A 21,316-nucleotide genomic window follows, 5' to 3' on the forward strand; every position below is an offset into this window, starting at 1 on the left:
AAAAAAAAAAAAAAAAAAAAAAAACCCTAACCGATCAGACTCGTCCTGCTCACAGAGAACAATACGCCAACATCCAAAATGAGAAAAAATAACACAACTATAATCTGTCTCTGGCAGCAGGAATCGATACAAATCTATAACAATAACAGATTTCATCATGTCTGCCCTTAAACTTTGACCCCTGTTGGCCACCATACACCCAGTCTGACCATGAGCCAATTACAACAAATCAAACAAACAGGCTCCTGATCACACACACACACACGCTACAAAAGACATCATCCCATATTTATTTTTCATTTATTTCAATTCCTGGACTTGAAACCTGAACCGCTGTTCCTCATACTGGATCAAAATTTTCACTATTATCCAACCATTTTGAACAGGAAATAAATCAGAGCACCTCCAGATTGATTTTATCTTGAGCTGCAACTTTGGAAAAAACTGAAATTTCATATCTGAAACTGTCACAGACCAGCTGGAAGAACTTTTTTAGCCCAGTAAATTCTAATTTTAATTTCATTCTCTTTATTCAGCTCCACTAATCTCCTAGATGAAGCTAATTTTTTCCATCTTAAATCCCGGCCCATTTATCCACAAATCCACACTCAGGAACAGGAATTTCAGCTTCAAATATCACTGTTTTAAACATACTTTACATTTTTCCTTTGTGACGACACCAGTGACACAGAAAAAAGCAGCTGTGATGAGGAGAAATCTGCAGCTGTTACACCTCAAACATGATTCAAACATGCCCCGTAAACACTGGTTTTGTGGTTTGGAGGTCAAAAGATGTTTAGGTTAAAACTGGATTAAACAGGATTGTAAAAATGTGTGTTTTTAAAGGTACAACAACGGAAAATTCATTACCCATTACTTTAATAATTGAATAATCGTTTCAATCATTGCTTTCGAGCAAAACTGCTAAATATTTGCTGGTTCCAGTTTATCAAATATGAGGATTTGATGCATTGCTTTTGTTTTATGTGAGAGTAAACTGGTGGGGTTTTTTTTAATTATTATTATTATTATTTCTGACTGTTGGTTGAAGTAGTGGGCCGTGCATTTCACACCTGGACACACACACCTTCACTGGTCTCCTACCTGAATTACCCACCTGTTAATACCGTCATTATGATGTCACGGCTATAAACCATCAATAATACACAGAAAGGCGGTATAACACTCACACACACTCTAATATGTAATGTAGCCAGAGTAAATTACTAAATTACTAAACCAATGCTATAAAAACCCAATTGACACAGTTCAAAAGGTCTCTAAACACACATATCATCTCCAGCAGTTAACATTAGCTAATAAAATGACAATAAATTATAAGTAAAATGCATTTTACTCACCGAAACTGCTGGTTATTCGTAGACAAAGTAAAACCCTGCTTCTGTCGAGCGGACATTTTTAGCCTTGTGCGACTACGCAGATTCACTTTCAGCATTAGCCTCCACAGCGAAAGAAAAGGACTTATTGTTGGAACTGAGACGCACAGATAACCTCTACAACAGAGTTACCGAACTCTCCCTCCTCCTTAAGCCATTGTGGGTTGAAAAAACAACTATTAAACCTATACAGACATGTTTTAGCTTGCGCTATTAGCTATAGCCGCGGTTTGCTAGCTCTCTGACCATCCAATCAAATGACACGAAAATGCCGACGTCACGGTTGTTAATGTCACCTGATCTTGCCAACTCGAAATCTGATTGGTTAAAGGATTCGCGCGGCAACAGGTTCGTCGCCATTTATTTTAAATTACCGGGTTTTGAACAGTTGTTTCTGAGGCCTTTAGGCAGCTTTCTGTTACCTTGGCAACACGGTGCTGAAATCTGATTGGATAAAAGCTCTAACATTAACAGACTGTATTGGAAGCAGTGTAACAAAGAGGAAAGCTACGAGATAAAGAGAGTAGACTATTAGGAACAATTTAAAACGTATAGTATTGATGGAAAAACATATATAAAAATATAATTCAGTGATTGTGACAGTGTTTAGGCCCTGCTGGCCCTGGCAGACGTTACATCGGTCGACCAAACGTTGTGTATTACCCATGATCCCCTGCTTCTGGATCAGGAAGTGCTGTGACTGTAACAGACGCACCAAACTCCATTTAGAAATCTGGATATTTTCACAGTTTCCTGGCTGGATATCAGAGATGAACGCTGGTTTTTAATGACTTCTATGTCTTTTTAACTGATCTACAGTTCAGCTTTACTCCTGAACTTCCTGGGCCTGATTCCAGCAGTTTAAACCGCTGACTATCACTCAGTTAGAGGGAGATCAAACCTGAAAAACCAAAGTTACACAGAGCAACAACAGGAGCTCAAATGACAGAGGCTCCATTCTCCCTGTTACAAGTCACTGAACCATCACAGTGATTCTGAAGCTGAGATTTTAATGGTTTGAACTTTATCATTATGTCACATGCAAACTAGATTTCACTTCCTAAATAAATAAGTCCAGTTTTCAGTGACGTCTTTTCACCTGCAAATCACCACATCAGTTCTTACTGAGACATGAAGAAATTACTTTCATATAAAACTAATTTACAAAAACAAATATGTTCAGGAAACATAATGCAAACTGGATTAGGTTTCTTGTATTGATATAATGAGGAAAAGTTAATTGAGAAACAGATTCATGCTGAAAGCCATAATTTATAACTCATAAAGACTGAGCAGCTTAAATCAAATTCAGTCTCCATACGACGACAGTTTCAAACTAAAAGTTAGTGTGTTAACTGGCAGTGACTCTTTAACATCAGGTTTTCCTCTCTCTCTCTCTCTGTGGTGTCTCTAATCGTCTGGTTTTGTCAACATGAGTGAGGTTTACTGACGTCACCCTGCAGGATTTTCATGCTGAGGTTTCAACAGTTGGTTGAAGCTGTGAAACGTCCAAAAAACCAACATGGGATTAAATCGGTTTTATCACAGCTTGGTCTGAATCATCACACTTAGAGTACGACAGCGGCTCGCTAACTTCTTACATGTCCCCCGCCTCAAAAAGTCCACGAACCCCCCCCAAACACATAATGTTTTATCAATCATTAACAATGACGAGAGAAGCTATGAATAAAAATGTTGAATTAAGGTGAAATAAAGCATCAGTTAACTCTTGTTTGTTTATTTTTCGGTCTATAAATCCTTCCTATTCAACTTAGTTTCGCTCCATGTTTTCACCCTGGTCATCCAAGACCCTCCTGAGAGGAAATAAAAGTGAAGCTCCTGTCGTGTTTCTGCAGCTTCACACAGAGAGCAGCAGGACTCTGCTCTGCGGTCATATCAATAGAGGAAGCAGAAGTCATTAACCTTTAGTTTAAGTACTGTACATACACACTCAGGTTTGACATCTATTGTAACACACACACACACACACACAGAGAGAGAGCTGACACACTGAGAAAATATCTGCATATTTCTAAGAAAACAGGCCTAAAATGATCTTATCAGCTGAAAAACATGCAGATTTTCCAGCTCATACTCAAACGTTTCAGTGATAAATCAAAAATAAATAAAGACTTAGGGTCAAACTACAGCTGATAATAATATAGGATGTTATCAGTCTGGGATGTGAACTGCTGTGAAGTCACATCAGGAACTTTTCCTCTTAACTGAGTCACTTTTCTCTCACTAAAGTGCATTTCTGTGGCGCTGACGTCACCTGCGCTGCATCTACTGAGGTGAGGTCTGAGTGAAACATCCACTTGAGTTGTCTGGATGTTAAATCCAAACCCACTGAGGAACAGTCCTGGTTTTAAAAAGACGATAATGACTTGTCTAAATGAGCTGATGGTCCAGGCTGCCGGGTCTAAATATAGAGCCGAGCCTACAGTCCTGAATATTAAAAATTTACCAGCAGCAGCAGCAAGAAAAGTGAATCTATATTTGATGTTTCCACGCAGATGAACGATGAGGAAGAGTCGGCAGCAGATGAAGCTGCAGCACAGATCCATCCAAGTTTATCTCTGGTGTTTATAAATGAGAAGATGCAGATGTTTACAGTCCAATCAGTGTGAAATCAATAACTCTGACAGCAGCAGTGTGCGAGCTCAGACTGTGAACAATGAAATGTGATTATTAAACCATCCATCACCAGGACAAAAAAAGGAAATCCTGAAGAAAAAGGCAGAAATAGAATTTCCCAGGAGGAATATTTGCTAAAATTAAAGTAAATAAAGTAGGATTTGGTGCCTGTAAACTCATTTAAAATGAATCCTTCAGTGCCACAGGAGAGAAGTCTGCTCAGTAACACTGAAGGAATGTTTAAAGTCAAAGCATTAAAAACGTACAGCACATTCTTTTATCTCTGAATTTGAGAGAATACAGAGCAGTTCAACAAAATAAAGCCCTGGTTTTGATGCTGGGTGCAGGACTGACCGTGTGGATGGAGCTGAAGCCGAGCAGCAGCAGAACGAGCCGGTGCGTAAAGGACATGGTCACATCTCATCCAGAGCAGGGTTAAACCCACCTGAGGAGCAGCTCGCACTTTAATGGGACTGTCATCGTCCTCACACAGGAAACACGTGTGGTGAAAAGTGCGACTGAGCTGCAGCCTGTTTGTCAAGTTTCTGGGGGGTTTTTTTGTGCGTAAAAATGCGTAAAGTCCGGTTTCTTTTGGCGCGCTGGTCAGCAGCTTTACGCACGGGTTTATTCACAGCAGCGTCTCCGTGGATCAGACCTCTCCGTGGTTCCCAACCAGCGGATTAAATGTGTTTCCAGAAACACAGGCTCCAGTTAAATATGTTTCCAAGCGCCGGAGAAAACAGTCCAATACGAAAGTCACACCTGAAACAATCCGAAGTCCTGGATCTGACTCCCGGGACTCACAGTGAGGCGGTGGTCCGGTTCACTCCCTCTTCACTAACAAGCGCGTCCCCGGTGCACGTGTCCCTCAGGAGGACACCCCGGACTAATGCGCGCTCCCGCCACTGGGACCTGAAGACGGAGCTTCCTGGGATCCCGCTGCGCGTCGAGACGAAACGTCAACAGCGACCTCTGGTGGCTGAAATCACAACTGCTGCCTGGAAAAAAAATCAACTCTCAGAGGAAGAACTTTATCTCCTCATCATGTAAAAATAAAGAATAAAAGTTTTACATTTATGCAAAAAGAAACACAACTGACTTCTTGTGTTTGTCCACACTTTGCATTCTGGAAGCTTTGCAGTTCAGTTTGTTGCTTCTTGACCCAGTTTTGTGTTTTAATGTTAAATAAAAACATTTTTAAAAAGATATAAAGATAATTATCCAAACACATGTGAGAAACACTGTCATTAAAACTTCATCAAGGCTATCTGCTTGTATCTGGGACTCTAAAGTTGAATTTTAGCGTCTGAATAAAACCACAGATATTAAATCTTCAGTTTGTTAAATTCAGTCAGGAATGTTTTTACTGCACAGGAAGGAGAATTAGAAACAGAGAGAACAGGATGAAGGAAAAGTTTTAACATCCAGTGTTTGAAGCAGCTGGACGGATGTCTGTCTGTCCGTCTGTTGGAGCTGCATTTCTGTAAATATTTGCTTTTATTTGTGTACACGGTCTGTTTACAATTAATATGAGCAGAGAGAGGAGGAGGAGGAGGAGGAGGAAGGCCAGTCATCGAGTCAGTAAATCCACTCTGACTCTGGGAAAACTGGGGAGGATGAAAGAAGAGGGACAATGGAGAAAGAAAATAAAATTAAAATAACACATTTACAGAGCTGAGTCTGAGGTTTTTAAACTGCTGAGAATCAGTTTGTCCTGTGTTTTATTTTTATATTTCCTCTTTTTACTATCATCTATTTTAACTAAGACTGAAAGAAACATCAGTTAAGTTTGTTTTTGTGTTGATTGATTCTGCGGCTCAAACTGAAATATATTGAAAGAATATTTCATCTAATAATAATTACTGCAATAAAACCTTAGATTGTGGTATAAACAATAAATAAAACTCAGCCTTTAAACCTGCAGGAAATAAAAACAGATTTGTCTGGATAATCATCGATTACAAGTTCAGCACAAACCAGTCATGTAATAATAATAATAATAATAATAATAATAATAATGAGGACTAGTCTGAGTTTTAGCCAATCAAAGCACTTTATTGCACTGTATAGTGTGACGGTGAGCCAGTAGCAGGCTCTTATAAAAGTGTCATTTAATCTTTTTATCATGTGTACAAAACAAGTCACACACACTTGTACCGTACAAAATCAACACTATTTACATACAATATACACACACACACACAGATACACACACACCTAACACACACTCACACACACACCGTGCAGTCTCTCTCCCATCCAGCCCTGAACACACACAGTCGAGTCCTTCTGGGTTTCTGATGGGATTTCCTTCTTGTTGTCGAACGTCCTCCACCTCTCTCTCTCTCTCTCTCTCACACACACACACACACTCTCACACACTCTCTCACACACACAGGGACTGAAACATGACCGCTACGCTGCTACCAACGAACCCAAACTGCTAAGATAGCCGAACAAAGCGCTAAGCAACTTCTGATATGCATAAAGATTTTTTCTTCTTCTTCTGATAAAAACGATGATTAAAAAAAAAAAAAAAAAGACGATGAGACAAAACGAGGAAGGATGAGATGAAGCCACAGGAAACTTTATCCACAGGGATGTAAACAAAAGGATGCACTGTGCATGGATTATTCTAAATAAAGTTTTCTTTCTAACCTGACGGTCTGACAGGTTCAGTGCTGATACTCACTACACCCAGTGGGCATAAACTGATTTCCTTTAAATCTTTTAATATAGTTCTTTATCTTAAATCTTATATATCCTCACAGTATCTGAGGAAACTCTGCAGTTAGTGCACACACGCTGGTAGCTGTTGTACCAAAGCCCAGAGGACGCTCTTCACTGAGGATTCTGGTAGAAACGAATGGATCAGGACTTTTTACATTTACAAATCCTCTCGTGTTTGATTTCAGTCGGTCTGATTTTTCCTCTCGTCTAAAATGACGTGGTTTAATATTAAGATAAAGAAGTGAACCTGACTCGCTGCAGTGAAGAACGTCCTCTTCAGGCGTTATTGCTACAAGAGGAGCTTCTCTCTGTAAACTTTTATCCCTTTAGTACCGACAACATCCAGATGTTGCTGCCGTTAACTTTGCATCTGGATTCTGAAAGTGACTCTGAAGCTTCACCAGCTTCTCTCGTTGCGTTAAAACGTCACCTGCGTCTCTGATCTGCAGCGACACTTCACTGAGGACGAGTTCCAACTCTGTTTCCCTTTAAATATTCATAATACTCTGTCTTTTATATACACACAGTGCACTCTGCTTGGTGAAATGCTTTGGATGTTGCAGGGACTGAATTACACTGAATTTCTCTCCTTTCTTACAGGTTTACAGAAAGACGAGCTCAAACTCTTATTGACGCAGTTTTTTAAAAACAGATTTTGCCTTTAAATAAGTCAAAAAGAGCTGAGTGATGCTAAGAAAAAGGCTGTTTTTGTTCTTCGGCGTTTCAAAACTGAACCAGATTTTAGAAAAGTTGCATTGAGGTGTGATTTTACTGCACACTGGGACACTGAAAACACACATCCAGTTGTTTCTTGTTTATGTGATCTGAGCGTTTCCAGTCCCCTTATAAAAAAATCTCCTCATCTGATCGTCTGAAGGGTTCAAATCTGTTTGAAATCAGCGTTAGATTCACATTGAAACTAGGTAAAATGTCCCTGTCGCACATGAACACGGACAGATGAACACACACTCACAGACAGAGACACACACTCTGCAGACACACACACACAGGGTGCGGGTGGAGAGAGCTGCATATAGGGGCTACTACACCTCACCGTGTTTTAGGTACCTCTCCATATAGATTATTATGTCTATGTACAATATTTATATTTTTACAATAATCTGGCTGCCCCTGTTCTAATTGAAATAATACCACAGATCTGGGATTTTTCGAGTCGACCAGTGAAACATGACGTCAGATACAGCCTCTAGTGTTTCTCTCTCTCTACTTTTACCTCCTAAAACCTCTGAAAAACGACCCGGAGCTGCCGCCCCGTACACAGTGTTCCCCTAAGGCTTTCTACAGTGACGAGCTCCTGGTAACGGTCACGAGATTGAGCGGGGGTGGAGAAAAAATAAAATAAAATAAAGTAAAAAAAGGTCACACCACCACTGAGCAATCAATCAATCAATCAATCAATCAACCGGCACAACACGACTTTAAAGAAAACGGACGACTTAAGACCACACCATATGCAGGTTCAAAAATACAGTACATCTGGATTTTGGGAAATAAATGAACAACAACGGCGATATGCACGGCATACAGACGCATGCTCGCTCTCTCTCTCTCTCTCCTACACACACACACACACACACACACACACACACACACACACACACACACACACACACTCAGGCTACATGTTGTAGGCCACGTAGATGGGGTCTAGCTGGTCTTGTAAGAAGCCGTCGCGGAGGTGCATGCGCTGTTTCTCGCCGCGGGAGTTGATGGGGATGACGCCGATGTCCGTCACCACGACCACGCCCACGATCAGGTAGTGCTCCTCCAGCACCGCCTTGGTCACCATGGGAACCAGGTCCAGGGCCTCCTGCTCGGAGCCCTCCAGCTCCACCACCACCACCAGCAGGTTGGTCCAAGGGAAGACGGCGCTGATGAAGACAAAATAATCACATTGAACTGGATTCTATTGTTTGTTTTGCTGGGAACACTGGGGGGCAGCAAAACTCCACAACCACTAACTCTGGTATTTTTAAACCCTCTGATTGTTTTATGACAACTTCTAACCAGAAACACCACTTCATATCACCACCAGACTCCATTCACAAAAACAGGGATTTTACTTTGCACCTGCTGGAATATTCCTGCCTCCATCTGTTAGTGTGTTTGTGTTACTGTGTGGTACTTGTACTTCAGTAAAGTATCTGATTACTTCTTCCACCACTGGAAGTCACACAGTAACACAGACACACTAACAGATGGAGGCAGTGGTATTCCAGCAGCTCCCAGGTAAAATCCCTGTTTTTCTCAATGGAGTCTGGTACTGATATATAGTGATGTTTAACATATATCCTCATCAGTCATTTACAGCCAAACACAGGTTCAGAAATACCTGACTTATTGTGACAGAGCTGCAGAGTTGGTGCTAAGTCTACGTGGATTCAGACCTACCACTCCATGATGCTCTTGTGCGCACGTATGACGGAGGTCTCGATGTCAATGGGATGGTACCTCATCCCCCGCAGCTCCATGGCCTCCTCCAGAGCTCCCACCACGAACAGAGCGTCGTGTCTCTCTGAAAAACACACAAGCAGAGTTGTTGTTGTTGGAGCAGAAGGCGGAGAGGACGCAGGTGAGGACACGTGGGAGAGAGAGGTTATAAAGACCAACCTCCGTTGGCGTCGGTGAGCTCGGTGCGGCGGAGGAAGCCCAGGTAGCCCGTCCTGGCCCAGACGGTCTGAGTGTCTCCAAAACTGAGTCTGGAGTTGAAGTGATCGGACTGGAGGACCTCCTCGCCGTAACCGCTGTAGTAACCGCTGCCGTTATGAGCGCTGTGAACCCAAATCTGCAGGAGGAAGACGACAGAGTTAGAGAAACGTTTAAGGCTGCGGACGAACGGAGTATATCAGTTACACCGAGACAGACAGAGGAGAGGTTATATAAACTACATCTGTTCCTCCTACACCGACATTTAGAAGAATAAAAACACCCAGAGCAGAGAAAGAAGGCAGGAAGGAAGGAGGGAAGAAGAAAAGAGAAGGGAAGGAGGAAAAGGTCAAGGGAAATAAAAGAAAGACTAAAAAGAAATGAAGAAAAAGGGAAGAAAATAATAATAATAAAGAAAATAGAATAAAAGATACAGAAAAGATAAAGAAAGAGACAGAAAATGGAAAAGAAAGAAAAACTTGGAAATGAAGAAAGTAAAAGAGGAAATTAGATCAAGAAACAACAAAGACAGAGAGAAAAAAGAAAAAGAAAAAAAGAAAAGAACATAGAGAAAGAGGCAAAGGGGAAAGAAGAAAGATGAAGAAAAGACACAGAAAGAGAGAATGGAAAAGAAAAACTTAGACAGGAAACGAGATAAAGAGAAAAACAGAAAAGAAAAGAAAAGAAAAGAGAAAAGAGTTTGTGTCTGTCGACCTCTCCGAGGTGCGAGTCTCCCAGCGGTCCTTTGGTCTCTGGGTTGGCGATAATGATTCGAACTCCAGGTAGGATCTGATAAAAAAAAAGAAGAAGAAGAAATCAGTTGCCATGGTTACCGCTTCACTTCACTCTGAGTCTCTGATTTGAGCGTGACTCGGGAAACAAGAGGCAGCTGTTTACATTTAACACGTGGTCACACTTTAAATTCAGGTGTCAGCTCTTATTTAATGAGGCAGGTAAAGAAGCTTTTCTTCCTCCTCCTCCTCCTCCTCCTCCTCCTCCTCCTCCCACCTTCAGTGAGTCAAAATAAAACAGCGGGCTGATCGATGACCAGCTCTGAAAAATATGACGTCCTCCTCTTTGTGTGTCAGCGTGGGGGAAGAAAAGAGCCGAGCGTCTCATCAGGCTCCAAGAAAAGATCCGACAGGTTCATATTTAACTCGCAGCAGGATGTGCCCTGGGTTTTGCCTCTCAGGCAACATTCAGGTTACTGTCCCACCATCTTTGTCTTTGTTTAAGGAGTTAATATTGAACATCAAATAATGTTCAGACACATTTAGAACAATAAAAAGTACAAGATTTTGAACCTGGGTCTTATTTTCTAATTGCTGCCAGACTCCATTGACAAAAACAGGGATTTAACCAGGAGCTGCTGGAATACCACTGCCTCCATCTGTTAGTGTGTCTGTGTTACTGTGTGACTTTCCAGTGGTGGAAGAAGTAATCAGATACTTTACTGAAGTAAAAGTACCACACAGTAACACAGACACACTAACAGATGGAGGCAGGAATATTCCAGCAAATGCAGAGTAAAATCACTGTTTTTGTCAATGGAGTCTGGTGGTGATAAATAGTGATGTTCCTGGTTTCTGAACCTGATTATTTCTTCACAGACATACGTGACTGACGTTGTGTTTCATGTCGGCAGATGTCCTCTCTTCTGCTCTCTCTCTCTGAGGCTGTTATATATTTAGACGTTATGCAGTGCTGTCTGTGCTCCTGCTGACCTCTCTGATGAAGTTCAGTTAGTTGCTAAGAGATCTGTAATGAAACTGGAATAAGTGCTGCTCAGCGATCAGATGAGTACAAAGCAATTTGCTCCTGGAATTAAAGCAGCAGATTTGAGGAGAAGCAGAAGGAGTCGGTATTTAGTGAAGGATGACTCGTCTCCTCGGCTGCAAGGAGACGATTTTTAAAAAGCTTTTAGAGGACGTTTCCTGATTTTATCAGGCGGCTGGAGAGAGGAGAGGAAGAGGACACAGGACAGAGGAACATTTCATCCCTCTAAAAAGAGCAGCTGTTCTTTACACACAGCCATAGCTGAAATTTATCCTGAAATAAACTGAAATATCGACTGCAGTCATTTACAAAAACTCTGAAGACTCTTTGGCACGTCCTCCTCCTCAAGTCCAGAGTCTAATCTGAAAGTTTTCACCCTCCATCTGCTGGCTCTCCTCCACCACCAGTGTCTAGACTCTGTGGGGATCCTGTCCTATCTCCTGTCTTCATCTGAGCTGCTTCATATCGTTGGCGTCTAATCGCCCCAAAAAATCTTTCCTCTATCGCGACCTCAATTAATGCTGGCGTACACTCTCTGCTTGATGAAACGGCTGCAGGAAAACAATCTGTAAGTTACATTTCTGAGCAGCAGAAGATCAAAAGATCAAACGTGGACGACGACAGCAATGAACAGAAACTAAATGGTATGGATCCTAAAGCACTGATTCACCAGGACACCTGAACATGTGTCGTGTTAAGAGGAAACATCGTCAGCATCTTATCTTCCTTTCGGCCCACGATTCCTCGCAGCGGAAAGGAAGGAAGTCTGACGCAGACGTCAGGTCTAAACTCTGGAAGTCCACAGATCCACAGACAGACAGGGAGACTGCTTCAGAGCTCATCATGTCTGTCTGTCTGTCTGTCTGTTTTGACTCAGTAAATGTGGGAGGGCACGAAGCCCAGAGCAGGAATAGCTCTGGAGTCCTCTGTCATTCAGCTGCACGACAGCCATTTTGGTTCATCTTGTGTCTCTGAATGGGCTCTCACAGTGTGGGCGTGTTGTGCGTCAGTGATTCCCACTGATGGTTTCAAGTCAGGTTAACACAGCCAGCATTTAAAATATGAGCTTTAACTTCTCCATAATATCTTTCTAAATCTTCATCCAAAGCACACTCACCTTGCCGGACTCCATTAGCGGCAGACTGTGAGGAGAACCTCTCTCCACTAACCGAACCCTGAAAGACAGAAACGCTTTAATCCTGTGTGGAAAATAAAGAGTAAAAAAAGACCATCGGGGCGGACTGTGGTACCTGTCATGGCGCAGCGCTCTCATGTCCACGTACACAGTAGTGGGGTCCGGTCCTGACGTGCCCTGCAGCCAATCACAGCACAGACACAGGTGAGCATGTGAGTGGTGTGTTTTTGTGTTTTTTAAAGTTTATTTTCGGGGTGTTTTCCATCTTTATTTGACAGCGACAGCAGAGAGAGAGGACGTGGATAAATCTACACTTCCAAATGAAACAAAGAATCAGAAATACCTGGAAACTCAGTGGCAAAGTTTAGATTTGAACTGAGTGAATAAGTAGGAGGAGAAAAGCTGCAGGTTATTTCTGATTTTTGACACGTGGATGATGTAAACTGAAGCTGAAAACAGAGCCACAGGTGATGTAGTCGTACAGAGTGTAAGGTCAGTGTGTGTGTTTGTACCTGCAGGCAGATGGCCAGGTTGACCCTGCAGCCGAAGGCCGTGCTGACGGAGCGCGGGTGAAGGCCGAGGTCTTTGAAGAGTTTGGAGAAGGAGTGTGTGAGCGACATCCTGGGCCTCTCCTCCGCCACCACCACGCAGGCCCGCACCCGGGACAGATCAAGACCCCGAGCCTGGACGACAGACGGGAGGAGGGGGGAAAGATCTGAGCACATGGAGGTCTGAGGGACAGCGGTGTGTGTTTTATGCTCCTCACACAAAGAGTGTGTGGAGTGTGTTGTGTCAGTGTCGAGAAATAAAAAAGAACATTTCTGCTTTTCGCTCAGCTTTCAGTCTCCATGGAGACTTTAAGACAGATAATCACTAAAATTAACTCTGCAGCTTCCACCAGTGACCAATCAGAGGCATCTGTAAGTCCAGCACTCAGACGTGGCCTCGGGCTCAAACAGGCTGAGTTTATTACAGACGCCTCCTGCAGAGGAGGAGGAGTGAAGTCAGTTAGTCTGCGGGTTTATCCCACTGCTACAGGGCGAGTGTTGAGTCCACCTGACCTGCTGCATGTCGGGAAAAGGAACCACTCGCTAAAAGACAAGTTGTGGTAAAGATTCATCGTCTCCTAACAGGAAACCAGATTTCAGTGGGAGCAGTTTGAGAACAGACCAGCGGGAAAACGTCCTAAAACGGAGACGTGGTGGGAGGACAGTGACAGAAACACTGAGATTAACTGGCCTTTGGCTGCTCTTAGGGGTCTTTAGAAACTGTTTTCTGCTCATTTTTTCGAGACGGTTGTTGCTGCGCTGCATGATGTTCATGATATGTTAAAGACTAGATCTTCTTTGGAAAGAAGACAGATGTATGTGGACAGATTGCATCTTGCCTTGTGGCAGCTGTAACATAACGAGCTGCTAGTTTTGTGTTTTTTCTGTCCTCCCCCGACGGAAAACATTTAGCTTTCTTTCAGATTTGTTTTATTTTTAGTTGAATTTCTCTATTTTTGCAGGTAAAAATAAATGTTCCTGGCTTCCCGGAAGATTTCCTGTGCTTGAAAAAGGTCGTGTCGGTGCCGTGCTGACCTTGAGCGCCTCTGTCTGCAGGCCGAGTCCTTTGGTGCAGAGCTCCATGACGCTGTAGGAGCAGAAGGTGTCTCGCACCCTCAGCTGGCTGACGGCCAGCAGCCACAGCGCCGGGTTGGACTCCAGCTCCACCGGGGGGATCAGGATGGACTGGTGGCCCGAGTACACGCTGCAGACAACACAACAGATTTAAAATCTTCCTACACAAATAAAACCGATATATGACAGCTGGAGGACATATTAGCTGGTTACACCCACTCACAGTAGCATCAGAGGATCTGGTTATGGCTGCGATGTTTGCTTACCGAGGTCCTGTTTAATAATTACATGCAATAAAATGAACATTTATCCTTTATATAACCAGGCAGTCTGAGAGAGACTCATACCGCAGGTGATTTGCAGCCTGTTTTATTTACAGGACGTTCAGCAGCAGGAGCTGGCCTCGCCAAGTTCAGAATTTATGAGCCGGAGAATTTAAAAGAAGCCAGACCTGAGATCTGGAACCAGGATTTAAGATTTAAGGACGGTGGAGCTTCAGACGCAGAGTGTCGCAGATAAATATTACTGCAGTGAATCTCTGCTCTTGTTATTAAAGGAGAGCAGACAACGTTCAGACGTAAATCATGAAGCGAGTGTAACGTGGACCGAACCTTCTGTGATAGAAAAAATAACGACACAGGAGCGCCTTTCCAGTTAGGAGTTTCTAAAAGTATGTGGACACCTAAACCACGATTACTGCAGTTAAATCAGGGGACTGCCTCTTTAAAAACACATCTAATAGTGGTGTAAGTAGGTGGGGACACTTTTAAAGGTTGCGCCGAACCTGCAGAGACACCAGAGGACGAAGCCGAGGCCGCAGTACGGATCCAGACAGATGGCCACCTCCCTGGACGGGTACAGCTCACACTGCAGCTTCACCGACCGACAGAAGGCTCCGACGGCATTGTGGGACATCTGGAAAAGTCGGAATAAGGGAAGAGAGACACAACAACACACACACACACACACACACACAGACAACAGGATGGAAGAGTCGCACAGTTAATACAGGAGTTATTGAAGCTGCTCAGATTGTTGTTGCTGGTTTTGTTAGCTCTTAATTTCCTCTAATTTCTTCACGAAAAAACACAAGTAAATTCTTTTTTTTCCACGACAACACAGACGAGTTCTCTGTGTCGTTCTTCAGTTTGTGCATCAGCACTGAAAGGTCTTGTTTCTACAACAAGACCTGCTCAGATTTCTGCTCCACACAGCGGTAAACATGTATCTCTGGGGGAGGAGGCAGCTCTGACTCTGTTTATTACATACAGGAGCCCCAGATGCTCTTTTATCATGTTTCCTGACGGCTGAATTTCCCTGCGGAGTGAGAGCGTGATAAATGAAATAAGGAGGGGGACTGGGTCCAGGCGACGGGGTGTTGAGGATTAAACGCTGAGCTGACCTGAACTCCGGCCAGCATGCCGGTCGTAGACACGCTGAAGTCCAGATAGGCCAGGCCGTCAGGGTTGGTGGGCTTATAGAGAGCTGGAGGCTTCTTCTTTGGCAGGTCATCTGCAGCACACACACACACACACACACACACACACTTTTGTTTTATTACACTCAAGAGGACAGTCTGCTCAGTCACATTCACTTCAGAAACACTGACCTCAAGCTGAACTCACACTTGTGCTGTAGCAGGGAGGGAGAGAGATTTCAAACGTCCTGCTGACTCCTCACTGACACGGACACAGAATATATCTCGCTACACGTTAAAGATCACGTTTCACTCGTCCTTTTACGCCACAGTTTAAAACTCTGCAGGTTTCAGAGACCTGATGAAACGCCTGGTTGTTGAGAGGTTGAGGGGTTTGTGTGTGTTAGAGAGGCTGCAGTACCTGTGTCCAGAACAGGAGGCCAGTTCCTGATGTCCACGGTGGCCGTGGCCTCCTTGGAGCGCAGCAGCTTACAGATGACCGCCGTGGTCATCACACAGGCTGAGTGGCTGACCTGCAGAGAGGAGAGCAGGGAGGCGGTGACGCTTCATCTGACAAACAGAGAGGAAAGAAGCAGTTTATGGTGAAAGCTCTGACCTCGACGATCATCTTGACGGTGGGCAGCGTGGTGGAGATGTTCTGAGGGTGAGGAGGTCGCACTGTGATGGGAACGCAGCCGGCGTACAGGCAGCCGTAGAACGCCGCGATCAGGTCTATACCTGCAGGAGACAGAGGTGTGTCAGAGTGTTCGCTTTGAGCTTGTCAGGCGGAAACATGGTCCTGGATCATGTCTGACCTGGTGGGTAGACCAGAGCGACGTGGTCTCCCTCCTGCAGACCTCCTCTCTCCATCAGCAGAGCTGCCACTCGCTCTGCCCTCTTGTGCAGCTGCAGACAGGTGAGAGAGCTGGACACCGCCCCCTGGAGACGAAGGAGAGAGCTTCTCAGTATTCCAGGCAAAAAAAAAAAAAAGCTGAATCCTGCACAAAGCATCACTCCACGTTTTTTTGTGCAGAATCCCTTGAAAATAAATTCAAATGACAAAAATTTGACGTCAAAAACTCAGTTTAACTCCAAAACAGGAGAGAGGTGTGTGTTGTTACCCGGGAGCTGAGCAGGGTGTAGAGGACGTGGTCTGGTGTGGTCTGAGCTCTCCACTGCAGAACCTCAGACAGGAACAGGAACTGGAAAAACATCGTCAGACAAATCCCGGCTGTTTTATCGCTCTGAGATGAGATTCTTACATTAATCTTTCTGATTTAAACTCACAGGTTTATAGAGGCTGTAAAATTACACAGAATTCCAACTAACATCAGCACATCATGTAAAACTGCAAACCAGACATGAGACATAAAATCCCAATAGTGGAGACGCTGCTGCATAAAAGCTGTAGATAAATCTTGCTGCTGATGGAGCTTTATTTTGTTCCTCCTGTCCAACACTTGAAAGTGGTTTTAAATCGATATCACAGGCCGTGAAATTTCAAAGCAGGTGAGAAACAACCTGCTGATGCCACAAACTGACTGAAGGAGCAGTTTCACTGAAACCTTTTCATCTGCTGAAACAGCGATCGGACAGTTCAGAAAGATGAAGTCGAGATTGTTGTTTCTCTAAAATAAGCGACTAAGGAAACAGTCTTGACCTTCGCTTCACTCAGTATTTATCATCAAAAAAAGGGAGGAAGCACGATTTAGATCCAACACTGATGAGGAACAGTTAATCATTTTGTCCTTAAACGTTAAAATAAATTGTGAAAAATGTCCAACATCATCATATAAAACAGAGAAAAGCAGAAAATCTGAGAGGCTGGATTCAGAGAATTTCTATCCCTGCAGTTTATTTATCATCACCTGGTCGTTGTCGTCGGTTTGTCCCAAATCTCTGCCGCTGGCCTGAGCGATCCTCTTCCCTGACACCAGATTCCCCACCATCACAGAGGCAGGTCCGATCTCTGCAGCACACACACACACACACACACACATTAACATCCACACACACAGTCAAACCGAGGCTGTTTACAGTACCAGTCTCTCTCTCCCCCACCTGGTTGTTTCTGCCGGGGTTTGGGCAGGTTGGTGACGCAGGTGTGGGGGCACATGAGGACGTTGCAGGGGTGCAGCCCGCCCTCCAGGTACAGCTGCTTGATCTCGGACAGGTGTATGCCGCCCAGAGGAGTCTTGGGCAGCGTGTTGGCCGGGACCAGAGCGAGGCAGAACACACCCACCCCGTGGATACTGTCTATGGCCTGAGAGGGAGGGAGGGAGGAGACAGAGGACGGTCAGAGGACGGGGGGATTATCTGCTGATGAGGAGTTATTTTCACCAGCGACGGGGATTTTGAAAACTGTGGTTCTGTTGTTAATACATGTGATTTCTCCAAATGCTGCTCGTTTTAATTGGGCATTTATAATCAGTAAATATAATCAGTTGCACTCTTGACACTGATTCTGAATTAATTTCACTTCTCAGGATTTCTAGATTGACCTTTTGCATAATTTACTAGATGTTAAAATGGAGGCTTAAAAACATCTAAATGTAAAAAGTCACACAACAACACAAACTAACTGAACAGCTCCTGTGTTCTGCTCGGTAAAATCCCTGTTTTTCTCAATGGAGTCTGGCAGTGATATATCGTGATGTTTCTGGTTAAACAAAAAGGATCTTCCTCTTTGATAAAAACTACATAGAAACTAAATATTTACTGCAGAGCTGTGCAGGTCCACAGTCTGAGGCGACCTACCTGCAGTACGCGGCTCATCCACTGGAAGCTGTCCTCCTCTGTGGAGTCGGGCCTCTGCTCGGCCACGACCACGATCCTCTCGTCCCTTAGCACCGTCACGGAGAAAACCGCTATCCTGCAGGGGGACAGAGGACACAAACGTTTCTGAACGTCATCAGAGCCGCAACAATTAGCCGATTTATTCTGATATCAATTAACCATTTGAGTTCCAGTGGAGAGGTTTAGGTTAGTAAATGCGGCTTCAGAGGCGTCCTCCGCCCTGATAACAGTAAACTTTGACATCAGGAAGGAGAAGCAGCGGCAGATATCTGATTTAAAACGTGACCCCTCTGATCCTCCTGGTGTCACGTCAGAGGAAAGCAGCATGAATCTAAAACAGGTCTGACGAAGAAGAATCACTGTGTTGGAACCGGTGAACGTTCATTTGTTTTCAGATGGAGGCTCCGCTGCAGATGGAGATTAGAGTTTGTTTGATGCAGGTGTTTTCCTGGATTCACTCTACCGACTAAAAAAAAAAAAAACTAACTGTACAATGTGTGCGAGCGACAGAGGAAGGATGTTACACGTCAGATGATCCGGAGCGTACTGTGAACAAACAGACTAACCGGCAGAGCTCCGTCTTTACCAGATTCAGATCGAGCCGAAACTGAGGTGTTAAACCGGGGTGTGGTCAGGAGCTTTCTTGGTGCATTGGGAAGCAAATGAGCAACAAAAACCTGATCTGAAGTCAGTGGAGCGGCATCTCAGTCTTATTTTGAGGATGCATTATGGAGATACCTGCTTGTTACAGTCACAGCGACAGAAACACGAAACAGATCAGAAACAAAGAGGCATGTGTCATGGACGTCTGCTGGACACGAGGTCACATTAGAGGACCACAGCTGAGAGAGGAAGCGGGAAAATCTGCCAGTTTAAAACCACCACTGGCTTTTAAAGGAGAATGAGGAGGAGCTCCTCTGATTGGTTTATTGCCAAACACAGCCATGATTAATTAAGAGACTGAAACAGCTCTTCTGAACCATGCGTCTGACGCCGCAGCCTTTTTTTCCTGCAGTGTAAACTGACCTGGACACGCCCTGAATGCACCTGCTCCCTGTGCTGTAAACTCTTTACATCTTATTATCTCATTAAAATGTCTCTATCCGTTTCCACGTGTTTAAACTGAAGGATGCTTCCTCTGTGTGAACTGTGGCTGCCTTAAATAGCTCCAGAGAACGTCATCACATCCTGTCAAGGTAAAAGATGAATTTCCTCCTCGGTGGCCGTGGACACAATTAAACTTCACTCTATTACTGTTTCTGGATTCATCCACTATTGCTCTACTTTATTAGATTTATTATGTGCGGGGGTATTGCTCGTTTATCAGCGTGACAGTAAATGTGCCAGGATCTGACGTCTGGCTGGTTTTCAACTGCTATCGATGGGACGACGTTAAAAACTATTTATCTGACTCTCAGTGTGACTCTGCGGGGGTGAGACACGCTCACCTGCCTCTGTAGACAAATTTCATCGGCTCCACCGCCAGCGCCGTGGCGACGATGTCGTCGGCGTTGTGCCTCCGCCCGCTCACCATGATGAGTCCGTCCATCTTGCCCGTGATGAAGACGAGGCCGCCGGGGCCGATGAAGCCCAGCAGGCCGGTCCGCACGAAGGCGTACTCGCTGATCAGCCCCCCGCTGGAGCTCACCGGGTAAACCTGCAAACACACACACACACACAGGCGTTCAGCTGCAGAATCACCATGGCAACCAGCCAGCGCTAGAGCTGCATCACAGAGCCAAAATCAGATATTTTTAACTTATGACTTTTATATTGCTAATGCCACACTGCTGGTCTTAATAAAGTGGATATGATGGTAAAGCAGATACTGTGGAGGCATTCACTTCTCATTTTATTCAGCCTCAAGACTCATGAGCTCAAAAAATGTCTCTGTTGGATGTAACATGGCATTTAACACAAAAAACCCCCAGATATTTTGAGAACCAGAAACAGCCCTTTTATTGCTACCAGACTCCACTGACAAAAACGCCAATTTTACCAAGCAGGGAAAAAAGAGCTGCTGGAATACTCCTGCCTCAATCTGTTAGTTTATCTGTGTTGCTGTGTGACTTTCAGTGGTGGAAGAAGCATCCAGATCCTTTCTATAAGTAAAAGTGGCACAGAACAACACAGACAAACTGACAGATTGAGGCAGCAGCTCCTGTGTTCCGCTCAGTAAAATCCCTGTTTTTCTCAATGGAGTCTGGTGGTGATGTGTAGCGATGTTTCTAGTTAAACAAAAAGGACCTTCCTCTGGAGGAACCCTCACCTCAAACGTATTCTTGGTCATGCCGGTGAGGCCGTAGTAGGAGGTGCCGGTGGCGATGGAGCAAACGCAGAGCTCGCCGATCTCATCCGTCTGACAGAGCTGAGGGACGCCCTCTGGTTTCACCACACACACCAAGCCTGAGGGAAATACAGGATAACACTCCCATTTTAATAAAGTTATCTGTCACACGGGGGGAAGAACAGAAGCATTACTCACTCCAAACGCACCTGTTTGCTCACATCTGAGCTTAAAGTAGGTTGTTCTAACCCAGTTATAACGTCTGTGTCTCCACAGAGCCAGGTTACTTCAGTAACTGGGTTGGAAGCAGAAAACCCACAGCAGATAACAGGAGAAAAGTGACTCCTCAGTTTCCGACACACTTTGATAAAGCTGGCAGATTGTTTAACCCCTCTGTGGTGCGGCAGGTGCAGTTCCTGAGGCGAACACTAGGTGGGGTGAGTTTTTTGTGGTCATGTTTGATGAGCTGTGTCAGCCTCGGTGTTTACACGTCCCCCTCTGCAGATTACTGCCTTCTTTGTGGATTAGAAGAGACAGACCTTCACTGCAGCATGTGTGGATTCTATTTACATTCACTCATCTGAGCAAACATGCTGCACTAGCAGCTAAAAATGTACAGAATATCACTGTTTATTTTTGCTTTTACAAGGAATAATTTCCACTGTACTCTCCTGCTCCTGCTCTGCAGAAACTCCCTCTAATGTTAAGCACATTTACGAGGATGTACGAACAGTAAGTAGTTATATTTTTACACAGTAAGGTTGTAAAAACTACAGCTGTACACTGTGATGTATTTATAAGCTTCCATTAACATATTTTCGGATGTTTAACTCATGATTCAGGGCTTCAGTT

The 21,316-nt window shown here is 44.2% G+C and overlaps 2 protein-coding genes across 3 annotated transcripts in view; both read right to left on the minus strand.

Annotated features, from left to right (window-relative positions):
* LOC108885058 (vasoactive intestinal polypeptide receptor 2) overlaps nt 1-5,055 on the minus strand; it is a 28,002-nt gene extending 22,947 nt beyond the window's left edge. Inside the window, exon 1 of one of the 2 annotated variants that reach the window (XM_018679235.2) lies at nt 4,389-5,055. In XM_018679235.2, coding sequence (XP_018534751.1) covers nt 4,389-4,445 — 57 coding nt within the window. In that variant the 5' untranslated portion in view covers nt 4,446-5,055. Of the gene's footprint in view, nt 1-1,361; nt 1,486-4,388 lie in introns of those variants that run through there. The other variant, XM_018679236.2, reaches the window with a different exon arrangement.
* A 1,009-nt stretch (nt 5,056-6,064) lies between these two features.
* Nucleotides 6,065-21,316, minus strand: part of LOC108885057 (disco-interacting protein 2 homolog C-like) — a 40,537-nt gene continuing 25,285 nt past the window's right edge. The window contains 19 exon segments of the mRNA XM_018679234.2: nt 6,065-8,656; nt 9,177-9,300; nt 9,396-9,570; nt 10,146-10,220; nt 12,325-12,382; nt 12,458-12,519; nt 12,855-13,025; nt 13,926-14,094; nt 14,749-14,879; nt 15,367-15,476; nt 15,803-15,914; nt 15,998-16,119; nt 16,197-16,320; nt 16,503-16,583; nt 17,250-17,350; nt 17,443-17,644; nt 18,139-18,253; nt 19,626-19,834; nt 20,447-20,583. Coding sequence (XP_018534750.1) covers nt 8,404-8,656; nt 9,177-9,300; nt 9,396-9,570; nt 10,146-10,220; nt 12,325-12,382; nt 12,458-12,519; nt 12,855-13,025; nt 13,926-14,094; nt 14,749-14,879; nt 15,367-15,476; nt 15,803-15,914; nt 15,998-16,119; nt 16,197-16,320; nt 16,503-16,583; nt 17,250-17,350; nt 17,443-17,644; nt 18,139-18,253; nt 19,626-19,834; nt 20,447-20,583 — 2,531 coding nt within the window. The 3' untranslated portion in view covers nt 6,065-8,403.

This window comes from Lates calcarifer, linkage group LG24 (assembly GCF_001640805.2).
Source record: "Lates calcarifer isolate ASB-BC8 linkage group LG24, TLL_Latcal_v3, whole genome shotgun sequence".
In the NCBI taxonomy this organism is placed as follows: Eukaryota; Metazoa; Chordata; class Actinopteri; family Centropomidae; genus Lates; species Lates calcarifer.